At 42.9% G+C, this 19,695-nt stretch overlaps 1 protein-coding gene across 1 annotated transcript; it reads left to right on the top strand.

Moving 5' to 3' along the window:
- The first annotated feature begins 2,054 nt into the window (after positions 1-2,054).
- LOC139303352 (putative methyltransferase NSUN7) lies at positions 2,055-18,131 on the top strand. The gene is made up of 13 exons (XM_070927137.1): positions 2,055-2,097; positions 3,125-3,265; positions 3,890-4,072; positions 5,550-5,608; positions 7,966-8,102; positions 8,346-8,498; positions 9,120-9,303; positions 10,095-10,308; positions 10,384-10,527; positions 11,222-11,323; positions 11,478-11,595; positions 14,065-14,185; positions 17,187-18,131. The coding sequence occupies exons 1-13, from the start codon at positions 2,055-2,057 to the stop codon at positions 18,129-18,131; spliced, it is 2,544 nt and encodes an 847-aa protein (XP_070783238.1).
- The last annotated feature ends 1,564 nt before the right edge of the window (positions 18,132-19,695 follow it).

The raw sequence follows: 19,695 nt of genomic DNA, 5'->3' as shown, positions 1-19,695 counted from the left end.
GGGTGCAGCTCTGCTTGTGTGGGTGCTGAGTTCAGTCTGCACCCTGTTCATGCAGCAGAAAGGCTGATGTGAAGCGTCAAGTTCATACATTCTTAATGGTCAAGTACTCAGATCGAATAGAAGCCGGAAAGTGGCTTTGAAATGGGTCACACGCTGCAGGAATAAGGCTGCACTGTGTCTCTAGCATGACCCAGTAAAATGTCTCCCTCTGCTGGTGTCATACAGACATCACACGGCTTTGATTAATGGCACCAGTTTAAAGGAAGATCCCCACTGAGTTTAAGTGCTTCTCTTACAGCCAAGACAGTCAGTATTTATGACTATTTGCAACTCTTTTCCAAAAGCTAGAAAACAGCTTGATGTCTAAACAATGTCCAACATGGTTCATTACCAATGAAAGGAAGAAAGGAACCCACTTTTGTAGTTAGAAAGGTGTAATTTTCACTAATTAAAACCTGACATTGAACTGTAAATACTTTTCAGTGTCAGAAAAGAAGAGATGAGAAGTAAATATAATTGCAAGTTTCAGGTTTCAAAATTTGAATTGGATAATATTTCAGTTCAACATGATATGTTTTTAATACAACCAATGAAGGTAATTATTATTGGAACGCTTTTCTTGATTTTTTCATTAAAAGAATGAAACAACAAATGCCAAACAATTAAATAGGAATTCAAATTTAAATGTATATTTTCAATGCGCTAACCAGTCACAACTAAAAGTGTGGTTTCGCACTACATAAGCTGCTGATACGTTCACTGACACACAGCACTGACAGCAGAACAACCACACTGAAATAAAAAAATAAAGAAATGTGTAAAGACACATGCAACAGACTGCGTGTCCGAGTGTTTTGTGGACATGTTTCAAGAATGCATTTTGTTCTCAGTTTAGATTTAGGTTGAGGTTGATTATGGATAAGGGTTTTTGTCCTGGCTAAATGAGAGAAACTTAATTCAGAGGGAAACAATATAGCTGATTTAGCCTTTTTGGCTTTTTGAGAGTCGTTTTGATGAAGCGGAGGATGCACAACCAGTTTTTAGACTTTGTTTTAGCTTCAGCATAGAAGAACTTTGCTAACAGCTTTAAGGGACAAAACATTTTCTAACCCATCAACCCAAGAGATCCTTGTGCTCTACATATCAATACTACAGTACATTTTAAAATGGTAAAAAATAAAAAGTTCAAACTGCCAACACTGTTGCGACATGCCAGACAAATACCTTAATTACATTTGGCAAGAGTAAAAGGTTAAATTTACTCAGAACAAGTTCTGTCATGCAGCTCTGGCTAATAAAGCAGTCTGTGTAGGTGGGAAGTGAGAACAGGGCCTTTTTTCAACAGCACTTTTATGTTTATTCCAAGAGGATACTGCACACATGCCTGTGTCTTTCAGGTATTATTATCACAAGCACCTGCCCCGAAGGTGTGAAGCACAGCAGTGGCCAGCAGGGGGCAGTCTCACTCTGATCTGCCTGTCTGACGCCTCCCTGCTGTCACTCATGAGGTGCATTATGAATCAAGTTTACAACACGTCCAACTGGTCAGGCATGGTACTGTATACTGGCATGGGTTCATCACATGCTATCTGAAGTATATGCCAACACATTACTCCAACATACACAAACACATGCAGCTGTTCTTTACCTGCCTCTCAGAGCAGGTGATCAGTTTGACTCTTTGTCATAAATGGATCCAAACATGAAAGAGCATCCATAAGTGAAACCAGTCTATTAAAGTTAAAGTATTTAAACGAGGTATTGCACTGATAATACATGACGGTAACCTCTAACTGTTAAAAGCTGTCTTATACAGAGTGCATTATGTATTTTACTGTACATCAGTCAGCGAGAGGAAAGGCCTCCTTCATTATCATATTGTTGCCATGGTGTTTCAAACTCAGGACAGGCCGGCAAGCTCCCCAACAAAACCACACATGACAAAGAGGTGCTCTCATTCATATGATACCCAAAGCAGAACAGGAAAAAGACTTTCAGAGCAGAAGATACCAGTTTGTGGTTAATAGTTACTCAGGCTGCGTTTCTCTGAGACGATGAGCTGCGTTGCTACGGTGAGGAGGATTGTGAATGACAAAGGTAAGACCTGCTATGCAATTTTAAACAGCCCATCATCGTCTATGCAGATTACACTAAGCTGCTGTAGCCTTTTCTCCCAGGCCTGCTTTTCAAAAGTGGACTTTCTCCTCCTGGAAGAGGATAGGAAACTGCTTCACACTCATTAAATCACTGCTGTTTGATATTCATTAATTTATTCCGTTTGCTCTGACATGGCCTTATTGGACACGTTGCACATTTCTGGTCAATTCCAACTTTGTGCTTAAACATTGATGAGTGCTGTAAAAGCCGATTACGCTCAGTCTGTGTTTCTCTCTATTAATCCAGTTGAATTAGAGGCTAGTGGTCCCTGCACTTTTTGGATGTTAATCCTCGTGTGCCAATTCTTATTGTCAAGCCAAGTGATCTGAACATCCACGTCACTGGTTCGAACCACATCCTGCAAACCTGTGTGCAGTTACTTCATGTGTGTGTGTGTGTGTGTGTGTGTGTGTGTGTGTGTGTGTGTGTGTGTGTGAAGCAGCCACACACAGATGAGTGAAGCAGGTCAGTTAGAGGTGGACCTTTGTCCAGGGTCGGACAGCGGCCCATTATTTATTCATGCTGATGAATCTGACCGGCCGCCTAATTGCACCAGGAGGAGCCCAATTACTCACCGCGTCCTCACGCTCACAGAAAGTGTGGAAGTGGATCACGTGTCAGCCATGACTAACACTATGCGTCTTATTTACATTTGCACAGCTCAGGTTCAACTCTATAAACAAGCAATGTTTGTGTCTGTTCAGACGCTCGCTGGGTGAACAGAAGCCGGCAGCAGCGGAAAAAAGAAAAAAACATGTGTTGAGAGAGAGGCTGAGAATTGTTTGCTCGCTTGAAGTGTTTGGTTTTGTTGCTGTGAGCATGGCAGGCAAAGGTAAAGGTCTTTATGCTGCTGTCTTTTTGTTTGTTTGTTTGACTGTGTGTGTGTGTGTGTGTGTGTGTGTGTGTAACATGAGCGACACACACACACACACACACACACACACACACTGTTCCCCCTCTCTTACAGTGGGCTCCAGTGAGGATGTGAATAAGGGCTCTGTGATGGAGGAGATCATCTCACATCAAAACCACGACCAACAGGCCATCAAGGAGCCACTCTCATTCCTACCTCCTCTTCCTCGTCTTCATTCATCTTTACAGTCACCAGGTAAGATGCAGTTCTGAATCCTTCAACACTATTCAAACCTATTTTCTAGTACAGTGTTCCTAACATTCAAGTGGTTGTCACGGATCAAACGTACTGTATGATGGTGAAAGGCAGCAGTTCAACGCTGGACAACGGGCAAGGGCTTGTATTGTGAAAAGAAAGACAAGGCTCTCAAATATACCTGTGTGGCCTCAGGTTGCAGTCACCTATAGCTGAGCTGTGTGTGCACCGGCTGAAGCCAAGAGAAAAAAAACAAAGCCGCCGTCCAAATGGTGAAACTTTATCCTGAAGTCAGGGTTTAGGATAAAATGTCCGCTGTGACAAAAATCTGAACCTTATGCTGTTTTGAAAAGAGCACGAATAGTATCAATAAACAGTATCACTTGTCCGATCATGCCCTGTAACTCAAACCTCTTCCTCCCTGATGTTTTTTCATCTGACGTTGTTTTTCCCTCCTCTCCTCCTCTGATGTTTCTTCCCTACTTTTATGATATTTCTATCTATCCTCTCTCCAATTTGCAACAACAATCTACTTTAACATTCCCACGAACTTCAATTCTTTCTCCTCCTGCCCCTTTTCCATCTCAATGCCGCTGCTCTCCCTCACACACCCTCCTCCTGCAGTCTACCCTCCATTTGATCAGGCCTACCTGCAAGCAGCAGCCATTTTCCAGCAGCTGCAAACAGAGAAGACAGCCACGCAACAACTTCTGCATTACGGGAAGAAGACGGACGCGCCACGACTGGAGAGCGGAGACAAAACCACACAGAGACAGGCCTACCAGCTCGCCTTCAACACACTCAAATGTATGAGTTCCTGAAGTTTCTCATTCTCATTCTCATATTTTCAGCAATTATGGAAAATCTTAGCGTCCTTCAACCAAATTTAGTTTTGAGATTTAAGTGGGACCGCACACCCTGCCTGGAGAGGACGGGCTGATGGTTAAACATAAAGTCACAGAGAAATTAATTTGATCTACTGCCACCTCACCCACCTAATATAAGGAAGCCTTATCTCTATAATGAATAGCAGTGGAGCTGCAGCATGTGTCAACTCCAATATGCACCTTGAATAGCAGCTTCAACTGCAGACTGTAGATTAAATAGTATACAGTCATACATTTCATTTCTCCACGTGACTGTAAATTACTTGAGCTGGAGGTTCAGCAGATGTCTGAATGGGAGGTGATAAGAGGGAGCATGCCATGGACACACACACACACACACACACACACACACGCGCTCATACAGTAAGCACACACAGTTTTACATACAGTATTTGACTGCACATGTAGGGGGTGGCTGGTATCTAGCCCTTCGGATATTTCTCTCTGAGATGTCTGCCGCTACCTCACTACAATGGATTTGAAAGGACTTGTAGGTCTGTGTCGCTGAAAGCTGTGGAAAAATTACATTTAAAGCTGCACTGATAAATATATTTCATATTAGTGATGAACGCACAAGTTACCCCCAAGCTTTACGGAGCATTTTGTTCAAGCTAATTGTTTCTGTTTCATGACCTGCAACTTTACTGTTTTGGTTCGCCCTCGCCGCTCTCATCAGCCTCATTTCCAGCAACAGGCAGCTGTTTTCAGCCAAAAAAAGACACTGTAAACTGTACTCTACCAGCCCAGCAGCGAATGGTTTACAGAGACAGTTAGTGACTAGCTGGTGAACATAATGTAGCATTTAGCAGCGAAAAAGAGGAGTTGGTGGAGACCAAACACAGAGCTAAAATGAGAGTGGAAATTGGACTTAAAGTTCGTCAGGTGACCAGAAACGCGACTCTAAATGAATGATAATGTTGCTGCAGGTCTGCTGGATGTGCACATAGGCAACTGCTTGCTAACATGTTCGCCAAAAAAACTTCACGATAATATGTCAGTGTTGTGTGTTCTGCTGCCCCCAAGTGGCCAACAAAAGCAGCAACATGTCTTTACAGAAACAATGTCTTTGTTAATTACGAATAATCGACAGACTTTGCTGTTAACAGGGAATGTATAGGGATTATCTGGAGAGACAGAAACACATTTTTTTTTTTTTTAAAAGAAATGATGCTATCAAAACTTTTAATGCATTTCTTATTGCTGCAGGACCCTTTAACAAAATTGCATTTACCTTGATTCTTCTGGTGTGGAGGCAGAAATCTCAGATATGGATATTTGAACTGAGCTTTTAAGATTTCTCTTCATTAGCTTTAGTGTTTTATATGAAATCCTGCTGATATTTTGATTTTTTTTCCCCCCGTCCATTCTGTCCTTTAATCGCATTGTTTTTCTCCTAGACCAAGATTTACTCGAGGACATCATTACTGACAGCTGCTTCCACACTTCTCAGCATATTGTAAGTCCCACTAGATTTGACACAAGTGGTTACGAACCCAAAACTGATTAAAAACCCTTCAGCACTTACCCACTGACTGTTAAACTGTCTGGGAGTTATCTATCTTCAAATAAAGTATCTGTGTTCCCTCTGTCCATATGAATGTGCTCCATCAGGATACGGTGAAAATGGTGGAGAGGGAGACGGGGACGCAGTTAAAGGCCGTTTGTATTCAGATCTGTACGTAGTCTGGCTGGCTTATAGGTGGCAAATGATGCATGCAGGGGAGAGGCAGACGCACTCTCCAACTGGGAACCTGTAAAATGGCGCTATAAAACACAGTGCAATCACACATACGTGGACAAAGAGACACTCCTCTGTATGAGAGTATAGGCTGACAGGTCATTAGACTGCAGGTATGACTATAAAAGCTGCCACACAGCTCTTTGCAATTCCATACACCTTTTTACTGCAACATGCATATTCAACCTCACACACACACACACACACACACACACACACACACACACACACACACACCCTGAGAAAAGATCTGCTCGTCTTTTTTAGTTTCCCTTAAGGCATTTAGATCAATATTTGTATAACAATGGATGACATGGCTACATGTAATGCTTGTAGTAACAAACCCACAGATGCAGGCAGCTGTTTATAGCAAAAAGAAGCTTTAAAATCCTCTGTACACAACCTGCTCAGCACCAAACAGCAGGCAGACACAGTTAGAGACTAACTGGTGAACACAGTGGAGCATTACATACAGATACAGAGCAGGGGGTTCAGGGTTAGGGTCACCTGCTGCAGGCGTCGGCCTCGTGTGCATACCTTCGTTAAGTCTGAGTCGTCTTTCTCCTGTCCTGAGAGTGTTGAATCATGTTGTGCCTTTAGTCTGTCTTTGGTGGTGGAACAACAATCAGCATCTCACTGGGTCTCCCATCACCCCCGTCATTCCCATCAGACTCCAGGAGGCCTTCTCCCCAGGGTACTGCTTCTACAGTTTTATCAACCGGCACTGATATCGGACTCGCCTCCAGGTTCATCACCTGGAAAAAAACTAAAATCTACAGTCATAATGGAAAGTCTGAGCACAGTGAGGGCAGGAGGGGGCAGGGTTGGTCACAGTGGAAGAAAATCAACCGCCTACCGCTGTCCACTATCATCCTGGTCCATGTCCAGCCCCACCGTAATAAAACTACTGTACTCCATCTATCCGAGTACAGGCATGTCTGTGTGCTGGCCCTCACCGACACCTGGCTTTTCTAACATTGACTGATTTAGTGATTGACGGTTTCCTGCGCCCCGGTGCGTGCGGACAGAGACAGTGACGCAACAAGGAAATCCCAAGAGGGAGGGGTTTGTCTCCACCTCAACAAATGACGGTGCAACAACTTAACCATCAAAGAGACACTACCCCCGACACAGCACTGCTGTTGGTGTCTGTCCGCCCTTCTTACTTTCCAGGGGAATTTCCCCTGATCTTCATCACTGTTGTCTAAACGCACATCTTGACGCCAACGCCAAAAAACACAAAATCAACTGAGAGAGTCCCGTCTCTATCCCCTGATGCTTATCAAGGTTATTATAAGTTTTTATTAAATTTTTCCATTAACCATTGTAAATTCAAGACATCTCTATCTTGCCCTACTCGCTTCAGTAAGACTCTTGATCTAAGTTATGGGTCCATCGAAGGAGCATATACAGATTAATACCTCGCGTTAGATCACAACACCATGAATCTGGAACCAGTCTACAAGACTGTATTAAAACAGGGAGGTGGTCCGGATCAGATCTGTGTGGTCAAAGGATGCCATACGAGGCAGTCTGGAGTAAATAAACTGGTCTGTATTTATCCAGTCAAGAGGATCTGAGGGGTCTACAAGCACCAAGGACAATGATGAACTTACTTTTAATGTGTATATTACATGCTGTGAGGAGACTGTTATGTTATACATGACATGTTCAACTAAATCCAATTAATAAATTGTTGAAAGTATTGATTAGGAAGAAACATGCTCTTTTTAAAAGTGGGAGTACTGAAGAGAATAGAGAGGCCAAAAGAGTTTAGTTTACAGTTTTAGTTACAAAGCATCTGTCATGACAGGTAAAGTACTAAAAAGATACAATTGGATGATTTTAAATCAGACATTGACTGTATCTGTGGTCACCTTCTCAAAAACGATTCAGATCAATTATGTTTTACTTCTTAACTTAGTTTCTAAACACATTCAAGGCCCAGATTTCTCTGTGACACAATTCAGGCTGACATTTCAGCCAATAAACTGCTGTGGCAACAAAATGTCTGATGATACATTAATGATTATGATAATGACCTACACAGTAATGATGATGATGATGTTTTGCAGTCCGGCGACTTGTTGCCATTGGCGATGGTGATGCTGTTTGACTTCCAGGACAGAAGGTTTTTGTTGCGAGAACATTCAACAAAGGAAGGGGAGGAGCCTGTGCAGGAAGTCAGGGACATGGAGAGCAGCCTGCACAGGTGTGTGTGTGGGTGAACATGTCAGGTGTTAACATCATGCAGTTTGTTTCTAATGCAACGTTGACGCTGTTTCACCAGCTGTATGTTTACAACTTTATTGAATCAGATAAATTAAATCTGAAAATCACCCAAACTGAAGGTAGAAGGCATGAAAATGTGATCTGAAGTGTGTTTACGATGACTCTGGCTGTCGTACGGTGTGTGTGTGTGTGTGTGCGTGTGTGTGTGTGTGTTTCATTACAGGTGTAAGACGAAGCTGGCAGCATCTCTGGCTCGCTGCAGAGTGAAGCAGAATCTGCAGAGCGTCTCCTGTTTTCTGTCTGATCCTGTCAGGACCAAACAGCACAGAGCAAAACGTCTGCCACTTTACGCATGGGTCGATACTCTCAAGACCAGGTACACACTCGGAAAGAGAAAGCCATTTGCTTTCAATTACAGTGAAGTGCAAATACTGTGACTGTCTGTATTTATTCTTGTGATGCGTTGCACTCCAGAGTAGCTGCCAGTCCAAGCCCCTTTTTGTGTTCTTTGTGTCTGCATTTAAGATCATACTGAGCACATTGAATAATCTGACTTTTCTATATTCAGTGGCTCCCCTCTGTTCTTCTTTGTGGCACACTCCAGACCGCATATGATCTATTATCTATTCTAGTCTACTAGGTTAAAAACCAGCAGGGGTCATCTGGTGTATGTCAGTATAAAGAGAAGTGTTAAACTTTAACAGAGTGGCTCTTTATAAAATGTTCTGTTTGGGGGGAGATTAAAGTATGAGATTAATAGTCAGTGAAGTTCACTGGGGCGTATCTGAGACAGGAAGTTTCAGCAAATTGTCAGCTTGAGGGGAAGAAGTGCTCCTGTGTTTGTTGATGTAAAGCTAAATACAGACAACCCTGGAGAAAACAGTCCTTGGTTTGGTCACTGATGCATTTGAGTCACAAGATTTGTTTTAAATATCCTCTGCTGTATGTGGGGGAGGACAATGTCGATGTTTCATGTCATCTCTCCTCTCGTCTGTAGTGTTGAGGAAGTGTGTGAAGCGTTGCAAAGCGCTGGCTTGTGTGAAGTGGACAACATGGCTGACCTCGGGGAGTCGACGTTCTGCAGAGACCCTCTCTGTCCAGACACGCTCGTCTTCTCCCAACGGCAACACGCTCTGCTCCGGCGCAGCAGCCTCACAATTACACGTGTACTCAACACACAGGTAGTGAAGTGTGTAATTGAGCTAAAATATAGTTAAAACTCAGGAATGAGAAACGTGCTTTTCTCTCTCAGGAGCACGATTTTAAAGATCATTTTAGAAGACAGGTACAAGACGGACAAAGAGTACCGTCCAGCTGACGTAGAAGTACACGTACTGAATATTCACTTACTTAAGCAGACGTGCAAGTGCTGGTTTATAAAGACTAAATTGTTTTCAGTGAGGGAAAAAAATCTAACAATAAAACAATAAAGTGCACCAACAAAGTAAATCCAGATCCTCTTCTAATCTTTGCTGGCCAACAACTCATCACAAATGGCCCCAATCTACTTATGGACCATCAAGAACATTTGTTTTCTGTATGTCCACTTCATTGGAGAACACTTCTTCATTAAGATAAGTGAAAGCAAGATTGCTGGCTTTAAAGAATATTAAAAAGCCCCCAAAATGCTCACTGGAAGCTGCCCAATTAAATAAACAGGAAGAGATTTAGTTAAATACTTCAATCGTTAACCAATAGTCCGTCTTAGACTCATGAATACAGCTTCACTTCACTGCTGTAGATAGATTAAAAGGTTGGCCTTTGGCCTTTTCAGTTGGATTTCCTGTTGTGATGTGAGGTTTGAAGTTACGTTAAAGAAGTTAAAGAAGTCAGTTTGCTGTTTTTTTTGATTGGCAACACAGCAAACTATAATGCTGGAGGGTGCAGTTTGGTCAAGAATAAGAAAGAAGTCGTCCACTCGTGTGTGAACCTGTGCGCGTGTGTGTGTGTGTGTGTGTGTGTCTCTTTGCAGGACAGGAGTGTGTGTGTGGCAGTGAGCGTGTTACGCCCCCTACTGTTTGAAAACGGTGACGTGCTGGTGGTGGGGTCTTTCTCAGCCGTGACTGTGGCTCACATAGCCATCGTGGCCGCTGCCCGCTCTGGCCGAGTGTTGGTGTGCGGTGCTGATCACACAACTTCACACATGGAGGAGACACAAGAACTACTCACACAAATGGACATCAAAAGTGAGTCCTAAAGAAATGTGTATATCTACCGTACATACGCATGACTTTCCTGACGCAAGCTCTCCTCCAATGCAGATGTGCGAGTCCTGGCAGACGCGTTCTGTAGTCTGGATGAGTGGGACGCCGCCGTCCAGCGTTTAAAGGTGATCATAGTGCTGCCTCGGTGTTCGTCCTCCGCCCTCAGTGACCCTGTGCCCACCATCCACAGTGAGCATGGAGGTACGTAACATCAGGGAGGAAGGGATGGAACGAGACAGCAAATGACGTCACACGCGTGATCAGCACCAAAAAAAATGACCTGGTCAGATGCTTTCTGTGGCCAGTAAAGTGTGAAGCCCCGATTTCATAGAAAACTTAATATATATCATGTGTGCGTTTTTTATGATTTCAAATTTCCCAGCCATCATTTGTACATAATAGAGAATAATAGAGCAGTCTGCAGATTTATGGAAAGTTTGGAGCCGCGTACAGTCATTTAAAATGCCTAAATTAAAATCAAACTAAATTCCTTTTCATGTATGCATTTACTTTGTTATAGTTATATTCATGTAGTTTTAAGGGACGTGGGATTCTGCTGCAGGAAGCTGAACAAACACTTGGAGCGAACTTCTTGGCGCAATTTTCTGTAATTAAGCCATTAAACTTGGTGGTTATTATAAGCCAATGCAAGCTAACTAACACTAATTAGCTGTTAACATTTATAGTGAATTGTGCCGAGAAGATCCCTCTACAGGGGCGTTAATGAAGGGGGATAGAAGGAAGAAAGTAGAGGATGGAAATGTAACTCGAGAGTCCAAAAAAAATCAAATAATTGAAATAAGATATTCTATAAACATTGGTGGTAATATGAAGAGGTAGTTTCTTTCCATTCAGTTTCCAAAATATGACAAAATAAGTTTAATTCTGTTGACAGACTGGGATCTGCTGCCAGACTTGTCTCACGGTTCTGTTTCTCGAAGCAAAATACACACAATGGCCACCCAGCAGGCACGACTACTAGCACACGCTCTCTCCTGTGAGTATGCATTCAAACACACACACATAGTTTTTTAGTACTTTTCATTTAAGAGGTGACCATCCACAAACACGCATAAACACACTGTTTTTCAAGACGGCAGCACTATAAGAGCAGAACAGAAGATTATTCTCTCCTGTTCTCTGTCTGCCAGTCCCAAAGGTTCAGACGGTGGTCTACTGCACACGCTCAGTGTATCCTGAGGAAAACGAACAGCTGGTGAAAAGAGTGTTAGAGAAAACACACACTCACCCCAAACTGCTGCCCTTCAGGTAAACACACACACACACACACACACACCTGCTCTTTCTTTGTGCAGGTATTAGTTATTTGTCTATTGAGTGTTTAATTATGCAATCAGACTTTTCATCACTCGTCCACTGGCTCAGATGTAATGAGGAAACTGAAATTAGCCAGTGCTATACCGTTTCTTCTACAGGACATACATAAAGCAATAAGGGGTTTTAGAAAAAGTAATTCTGGGTGCATTTAAAGGAAAACAGGAAGCTGAAGGCATTTAGACTCAGTTTTCCCTCCCCTGCCCACCCACTCTGTGACAGAGATGCTTTTAAGTTTACATCAACTGGACATTTTCTTTGAAGCTGACTAATTGTGCTCTGTCACTGAGATTCTGTCAGATTACTGTATTCATGCCCATCCATCAAGGTCATTCCTGTCACTGAGATAAAAAAAAAAAAAACTAATACCAACCTGCATGGCTTTAATAAACAAGACAGAGGCCATGCTTGGACCACATTCAGAGGTGGCATTGAACATTGAATGTCTGTACAAAATGTCAAGGCAATCCATCTGATGGTGTTGAGATATTTCAGTCTGGATCTAAGTGGTGGACCGGCCAACAGTGCGATCCCAAGAGCCCCACTGCTACTGAAGCATGGCTAAAAAAAGTAAAAGGCTTTAGGCATAGACTATATGAGCTAAACACAGTCTCATAAATAAAGAGCTCAGCTCAACAGCTGCTCATGTGACATCTGCATGCGTATCTAACTGCAGAACCCAATTATAATGAGTGGTGAGCTTCATCAACGCACACAACAGGAGAGACTGTAAGAGAGAGACAGAGTGAGTAAATGATGTTTGTCGAGTGTAAATATGACAGGGTATCTCAGTTCTCCTCATATGGTATTTACTGTGTGTACAGTGTGTGTTTGAATCTATGTGTGTGTGAGAGAGAGAGAGAGATTGAGGTTACAGTCACCAGGCGCATGAGAGTATAAAGGATCAGCTGCGGTTGCCGTGGGGACAGCAGTTAATCCTACAGTCGGGGTGAATGGGGTGGAGAAGATTTCAGAGTCCGTTTCACGCCTGCTGCTCCACACAACTCATTTTCTATCATCCATCCTCTTCACGAAATCCAAATGTTATTATATTTGGTCACAAAAGCTCTTTTATCGACGTACCGACGTGCAACAAGACAATCAGCAGCAGTTTCACCTCTGTGTTTACTTGTTCAGTGGAAACACAGAGCTACTGTAGCACCACGCTGCCTGTGTTGTATTCAGAGCAGTCGGCGCTTGTTCGCTCCAAAGACTTGCGCGGTAGCAACTTTTTAAAGATCAGGTGAGGAAGAATTGCATAGGGAGGGACCAGCAGTAAAGCAAACATTATGTGTGTCTTTAAACACAGTAAACTGCTCAGTTACTTTTATGGATAACTATATGCACAATTGCCTCATTATATCCTGATATTCTTAATTCATCATTCATTCAGGTGCCAAAAATATTGTTTTTGCTGATCTCCAGCAGTTCAGCTTCTCACCTGGCTGCAGTGAGGTAAAAGTGTACTCCAGGGTTTCTCAGTACACCGTGACATCACTGTTGGGTGTGGTTAAAGTACAGCACACTTCTGTACTGACTGGCAATGCTGCTTTTCAGACTGGTGGTACCATAAAACTTTAAGAAAGAATAATGCTCTGAGCCTCTATTTTTAAATACTGTTTTTGGTTTCCATCCAGCTGTGAAAGAATGGTCACCCAGGTTAACATGGCAGTGAGTGCAAGTTTACTCCCCCTCAACGAATGTGCGCAGTGTCTTGGTTCAAAAAAGAGATTTACATGCGAATGGAGGTACTATCAGCTCATCATCCCCATATTTCAACAGAATTTAGACAGAGTTTGGTCCGCTGAGAATTGTTAACCAACTTATCTAATGCTGAGGGCATTCACTCCAGATGTGCAATATACAGGACAGCTGGCAGAGCAGGGGCCCATAAACATGATTGAGTACCTGGTGGACCAACTCCCCCCTTCCACTGACATCTACAGTAAACAGTAGTGCATATATATACTATTACACTGATGTTTACCTCAAACTTCTGTTTTTCCAAATGCTGTCATGAATGATTATTGTGCCTACGGGATCAAGTAAAAACTTTATTTGTAGATTTTTCAAGAACTGTCAGTTTCAAAAGTTGCAAAAGTTACACCTGCCTGAAAACACTCAAAAAGTAAATATTAAAGGGGCCACATACAGCAGAGTAAAAAAAAAAAAAAAAATACACTTCCTGTATTTGGTTGTCAAACTAATTTATGGTACCTCAATATAATTTCCTGAAACTGCCAATTATTGTGTGCAATATTCCCATTCGTTTACAGTCAGGCGTCTCTGCATTAATATGGCAATGATGAATTAGTGTTATAATGCTACAGAGCACCTTTTAACAACTTGTCCTCGAGTTGCCGCTCTTCTGCAGTCTCACCTGCTGCCGTGCTGCTCTCTCAGGGTGAACGGTCCAATTTTCCCTGACGACTCCCAGTTAGGAGACGCGACCGACTCCAAGTTCTTCAGGCTCGAAACATCTCAGCTCACCAACGGCTGCTTCGTCGCTCGTCTCTCACGACAGGTGAGAGAGAAAGCAGGAAAATGTGTGGGACAAGGAGACTGAAAGGAAAGAAAAGTGAGAGAAATGTAGAGGGCAAGGTTGTGTTTGGAGATTAAAGGGGGAGAGAGATTGTGTGGTGTGTGTGCACTGTGTGTGTGTGTGTGTGTGTGTGTGTGTGTGTGTGTGTGCGGGTGTGAGCGCTTTGTGTTATTGCTTTGCGCCGAGACCTTCCAGTAGTGCTGAGGCTGCACTCTTTTACTGTCTGTCTGCTGGGAGGTCGGTCGGCTCTGCTTGTCTGCACACACACACACACACACACACACACACACACACACACACACACACACACACACACATACACGACTATCGCGCCCTGAAACACTGCAGCATTATCCCAATACTCCATAAAAAAGAGACAAGTTGAAGATGAAATACACTCGAGCCGCTGAAACATTTCGGTACTTTACAGCAAAGATGAATGGATAATTCCCTCTATCGTTCTTCCTGCCCCCTCCTCCTCCACCCCTCCAGTCTTGTTGCATCACCTCATTGCTCCATCTATTTGCCCCCTCCTCTTTCTTCCCTCTTGCTCCACTCATAAAGAAGAAGAAGAATACAACAGAAGGAAATGAGATGCTGCTCCTTTGATCCCCTGCAGCTCGAAAAAATGGTGCAGGGAGGGAACAGTGCCTGTATGTGTGAGCGTGTTTATATCAATACAAACACACACATACGGGGGCAGGTCTCGCTCACCTGTCCAGTGGCAGTGCAGTAATTTAAAAATCTAATGATCATCCTGTCTAATTAAATCGACATTCACTCTTACAGGGAGTCAAACCACATCAGAGCTGCGGCTGCAGATTTAGTTACAGTGACAATTCAGGGGTGGTTAACTGCTGCTCAGATGAACGACTCCACAAACTGTGCTAGAGGACGAGTTGAAGGGATCTGAAATAGACAACATGGCAGCATAGGAGACAGAGAGAGAGGGATAGAGAGAGAAAGGGAGGGAGAGAGAGACAGACAGACAGAGAGGGAGAGAGAAGGGGTGAGGCAACAAGATGTCTCCTTGAAATCAAAGGGAGACAAGTAAACATCTTCATTAGCAGCAGATGGGAGATGGGATATCTAAAAACAAAAAACCTGAAAAATCTCATCTGTGAAACTCATCTGACAAACTGCCATCATTCCTATAGTATGAAAAATAAATAAGACCAAGAGCCATGGTGCTGTGCTGTGAGCTAAATGCTAACGCCAGCATGCTCACAGTGACAGAACATGCTGACGTTAAGCAGGTGTAATCTCAGTTTAGCATGTTAGCCTGCTAATATAGTCTACAGTTGCAGGAACAAAGGTACTGGACGAATAAAAGTTTTGACCTGATGATGGAGCTTGAGGGCAAGTTTAGGAATCACCGGTTAGTTATTATAAATCATCCTGTGGAGACAATAAATGCCTGTAGCAGATTTAATGACAAATCTATCCAATAGTTGTTAAGACATTTCACAAAAGCCACAAATGTGAACCTCATGGTGGCTCTAGAGAACACCAAAGTCAGGAGGATACATAATTTAAGATTTCATGGCAATCCATAGATCCAACTGTCCAAAAACGCTGAAATATTTAATCAGTTAAACACATCTGACAGGCTGCCATCATTCATGCCTGTCCCCAGTATACTGTAGTCTTCTCCATTTCATTACAAACTCTCATCTTGGCAGCACAATTAAAGTTTTGAGGCTTATAAATGACTCAAAGCGCGTGACGCTGTCAAAGCAAGAAAGATGGACAACAACGTAAAGGCAGATTAAACATTTGAGAGCGAATAAAAGATGCATTTGCAGTGCTTTTGAGCTGTGTGCTGAACGTCATTCTACTTTGATTGGAGGTGAGACAGTGTATGCAGATTCAGACAGAAGCAGAGGGAGGAGAAAGGCTTACAGAGAGATTTAAAGGGATTTCTGCTCGGTTTAAACCTCACTGCAGATGAAGACAATGTTTACCCCTGTGCATATGTGTACACATAGAGCAAAATGTGTGTGTTTTGACCTGCTGGCTGCTGGCTTGTTATTCACATTGAGCTCCCTGTAAAATATATAGACATATTACAATTACTTCTATTCGCCATGCTAGCGGCGTGGCTCTGTCAGCTTTTTAGCCACAGCCAACAATTGTATTTTCAGTCATTCGGGCGGCACGACTCTATGGCAAAGTTAGTCTGTCCGCGATGGTTCAGACTTACACGTATCAACAACTATTAGAGACATTTTGTACTGACATTTATGTTCCCCAGAGGATGAAACCAACTGATTTTGGTGTTCCCTTGACTTTTCCTCTAACGCCGCCGTGACATTTGTTGAATTTAGTGAAATGTCTTGATAATTATTATCATCATTATTGGATGGATTGCCATGAAATGTAGTACAGACGTCCATGTTCCACTCAGGTTGGATTGTAATCACTTTGGTTTCCTTGACGACCATCTAGCGCCATCATTTCTGACCAAATACCAAAATTAACAACATTCCCTTCGGCCTCAGCTCTCCTTAGTGCTAATTAGCAAATGTTAGCATGCTGACACGCTAAACTGAGATGGTGAACATGGTAAACATCACACCTGCTAAACATCAGCATGTTAGCATGCTGACAATGCTGGATAGCTCAAAGCACCACTGTGCCTGAGCCTCACAGAGCTGCTAGTGTGGCTGTGAAGTCTTGTTGTGTCACAAAGGGAGAAAGGGGAGAGAAGATAAGTGGCTTGTGACAGTGACTATCGTGTTGCCTTTCAAATTATATTTCACACTCTGCTCCGTTGGGATGTAAAAGCCATCAAACCCCCTGCGATCCCTCTCTCCTCCTCCTCCTCTTCCTCCTCTGCAGGTTCATTTAATAGCTATGGCTCATTTCTACAGCCTCGATGTTTTGTTGTATAGATCTCCTTGGTGCTATGTTGCCCAAGAGGCTTGTAGTTTTAATGTGTTGTGTATTCACATCAAATCTTAAACTGCCGTTGCTTTTTCAGGCGGATCCCACTAAGGTGGAAACAGTCCAGGATGTGCTGGCAAGGGCAGCAGCAAAGGGCCTCCTGGGTGGAATCATTTCTGAACAATCAAAAACTGGTAAAAAGGGGAAAAGCAGGAAGAATCGCGTAGCTTCAGCCAGCAGCAAACCTTCATCCCCCTCAAACCAAGAGAGGCAGACAGGAAGGCAGCTTGTGAACGGACAAGACCCCGTCGAGTCCTCAGAACACGAAGAGACGAAAGGTGAATGTAGTGAGGTGCAAAAAGAGGATGAAAAGGAGGAAGATGAGGGCGGGAAGGGAGGAAAGAAGAGGAGAGGGCTTAAAGGGGGTAAGCGAAAGGTCAAACGACGAACCAACAGGATGACCACAGTCTCAAAGCATCACCCTAAAGGCCACAAGAAGAAAACAACAAAGAGGAAAGTCAACCAATCACATCACAAGAGGCGTCTGACCAAAAGTAAAGCGAGAAGAATACCTCGTCTCACACTGACTTTAATATCTTCTGCAAAACCCTCCAAACACTTGTCTCCAATCACAGCCATTGCGCACAAGCTGATTGACAATGCGACGATTAAATCACAGCAGACTGTCTTTAACACCCCTTCCCCCGCCCGCCCTGCTCCACCCACTCCCCATGCAGCCTCCATGCAGGTGCAGAGACAAAACACAGAGCCTGAGAGAGCAGAGAAAACTCTGAAGGGTGCAGCTAAACCAGGGAGCCCGTTTAAGGCCAGAGGGAAGGTGGTCAGACCTCAGAATGAGGTGGTGACACAGGTCACGTCGAAGCCGGCAGATTTTGTCCTCCCACCCATTTCCTTCCCCTCCTCCAGCTCTCTGAGCAGCAAGAGTGCCAGTTCTCCCTCTCGGCGTCCGTCCCGGGCCTCCCACTCTCAGCTCGCCCACATATCTGCATCCTCCTCCTCCATCTCTCTGCCTGGATTGTAGAAACGTGGGGATCATAATCACTGATGTGGTAAATGAAATTATTGGCATGTTCTGAGTAGAACTAGTCAGGGTGACCATAAAGTAAAGGACTCCCAAGTACATAATTTAAAAAAATTCAAATTATTCTTATGTGTTTCTACTAATATGTGTGTACTGGAATAAATTTAACTGCGAGTTTATGTTATAAGATGGCAGCTTGTGAAAGTAATTAACTTACATTTGAGAAATAAAACTATGTGAAAATAATCCCACGACTCAGGGTACGACTTCAGGATACACGCTTCTGCTGAAGTGATAAGTCAGTAAATCTGACTGAGTTATCAAGTATTTGCAATTTTTCTTTTAGTCAAGCGGAGGGTCCAAAGAACTTATCAATGACGCCTGAGAGGCTCTTTAAACCCTCCTCCCTACCCCAATAATTATAGTACAGTCCCTTATGCAGAAAACAATAGCTAAGTGAAGATGTCATCTTCGTCTTTGGAGACTTGCGTTGGGCATTTAACATTTTATAGACTAAACCAACACCAAGATAAATCTGAGAGGTCACAAGATGATAAAAAGAATAGGAAAGAAAAATATAATAATGCTGTTATACAGTTTTTTTTCTCTAATTTTGCCTTTTCTTCCTGAAATAGTGAATACATTCATCTTATCAGACCTCTAAAACTTTAATAAAAATAAAGTAAATAAAATAAAACTATCTGAGCGGAAGAAATCACTCTTGAACAGGCTGAAACCTGCAATGAGGCGTCGCATTACAACACTGGGAACGGGGCGTCCTGGTGGCACAGAGGTGAACCACAACGTCCCCGGTCCATTCAGGAACTAAACAATAACTCATTGAATCAAATAAAGAAAAATCGATAAATAAAACAGAAATTAGCTGCAGCCTTAACGCACATAACAGACACACAAAAGCCAGGTGTTCGATTTTATAATGCTGTTTATTCTCACAATTGGTTACATTGATAAAGTGTACAAATCAGTGAGCAGCAAACGGAAGCCAACACATCCATCTGTGGGAAATGTGTGTGTGTGTTTGTTGTTGTTTTATGTGTGTGAGCTTGACAGAGATGCTGGGAGTCCACTGCTGTTACCACAATCCTCCTCCTTCTCCTCCTCAGTTAACTGTTCAGACCAACAGTGGACTTCCAGCTCTCAGTGCACTGTACAAGGTGAAGATATATTCCTTTACCTGCCTGTTTCTGCAAAGCGGAGCTTGTTGTAGCATTGTGAGTTAACCAGGGACCGAGACAATGACACAGAGTCAAGAGACCTGCCCCAACTAATAAAATCAGTATATACCTTTATAAAATAGAATAAATAAAATAAAAAATATTTCTGTTCAGTACATACAGTCGTTCTCTCAACCGTCCCAGGGCATGCAAGGCTTTTCACGACTTTCCATTTCTCGAGATCAAAAGAATGCATAGATAATCGCTCAGTTAAATTCAGTATCAACTTAATTGACAACTGTGAAAATTTCCAATCACCTCTCCTTGTTTCATTATTTGCTCTCGTATTTTTCTTATCTACAACAATGTATATCAGTATTTTACACTTT

This window comes from Enoplosus armatus, chromosome 2 (assembly GCF_043641665.1).
Source record: "Enoplosus armatus isolate fEnoArm2 chromosome 2, fEnoArm2.hap1, whole genome shotgun sequence".
In the NCBI taxonomy this organism is placed as follows: domain Eukaryota; kingdom Metazoa; phylum Chordata; class Actinopteri; order Centrarchiformes; family Enoplosidae; genus Enoplosus; species Enoplosus armatus.
This window is presented reverse-complemented; position numbering and strand designations above follow the sequence as displayed.

What these genes read in the sequence shown, in the direction of transcription:
- LOC139303352 (XM_070927137.1), top strand. Translation starts at nt 2,055, where the DNA reads ATGAGCTGCGTTGCTACGGTGAGGAGGATTGTGAATGACAAAG. An exon ending in GAGGATTGTGAATGACAAAG is followed by an intron (nt 2,098 to 3,124) that starts GTAAGACCTGCT and finishes CCTCTCTTACAG; the next exon opens with TGGGCTCCAGTGAGGATGTG. An exon ending in CCCAAACTGCTGCCCTTCAG is followed by an intron (nt 11,596 to 14,064) that starts GTAAACACACAC and finishes CTGCTCTCTCAG; the next exon opens with GGTGAACGGTCCAATTTTCC.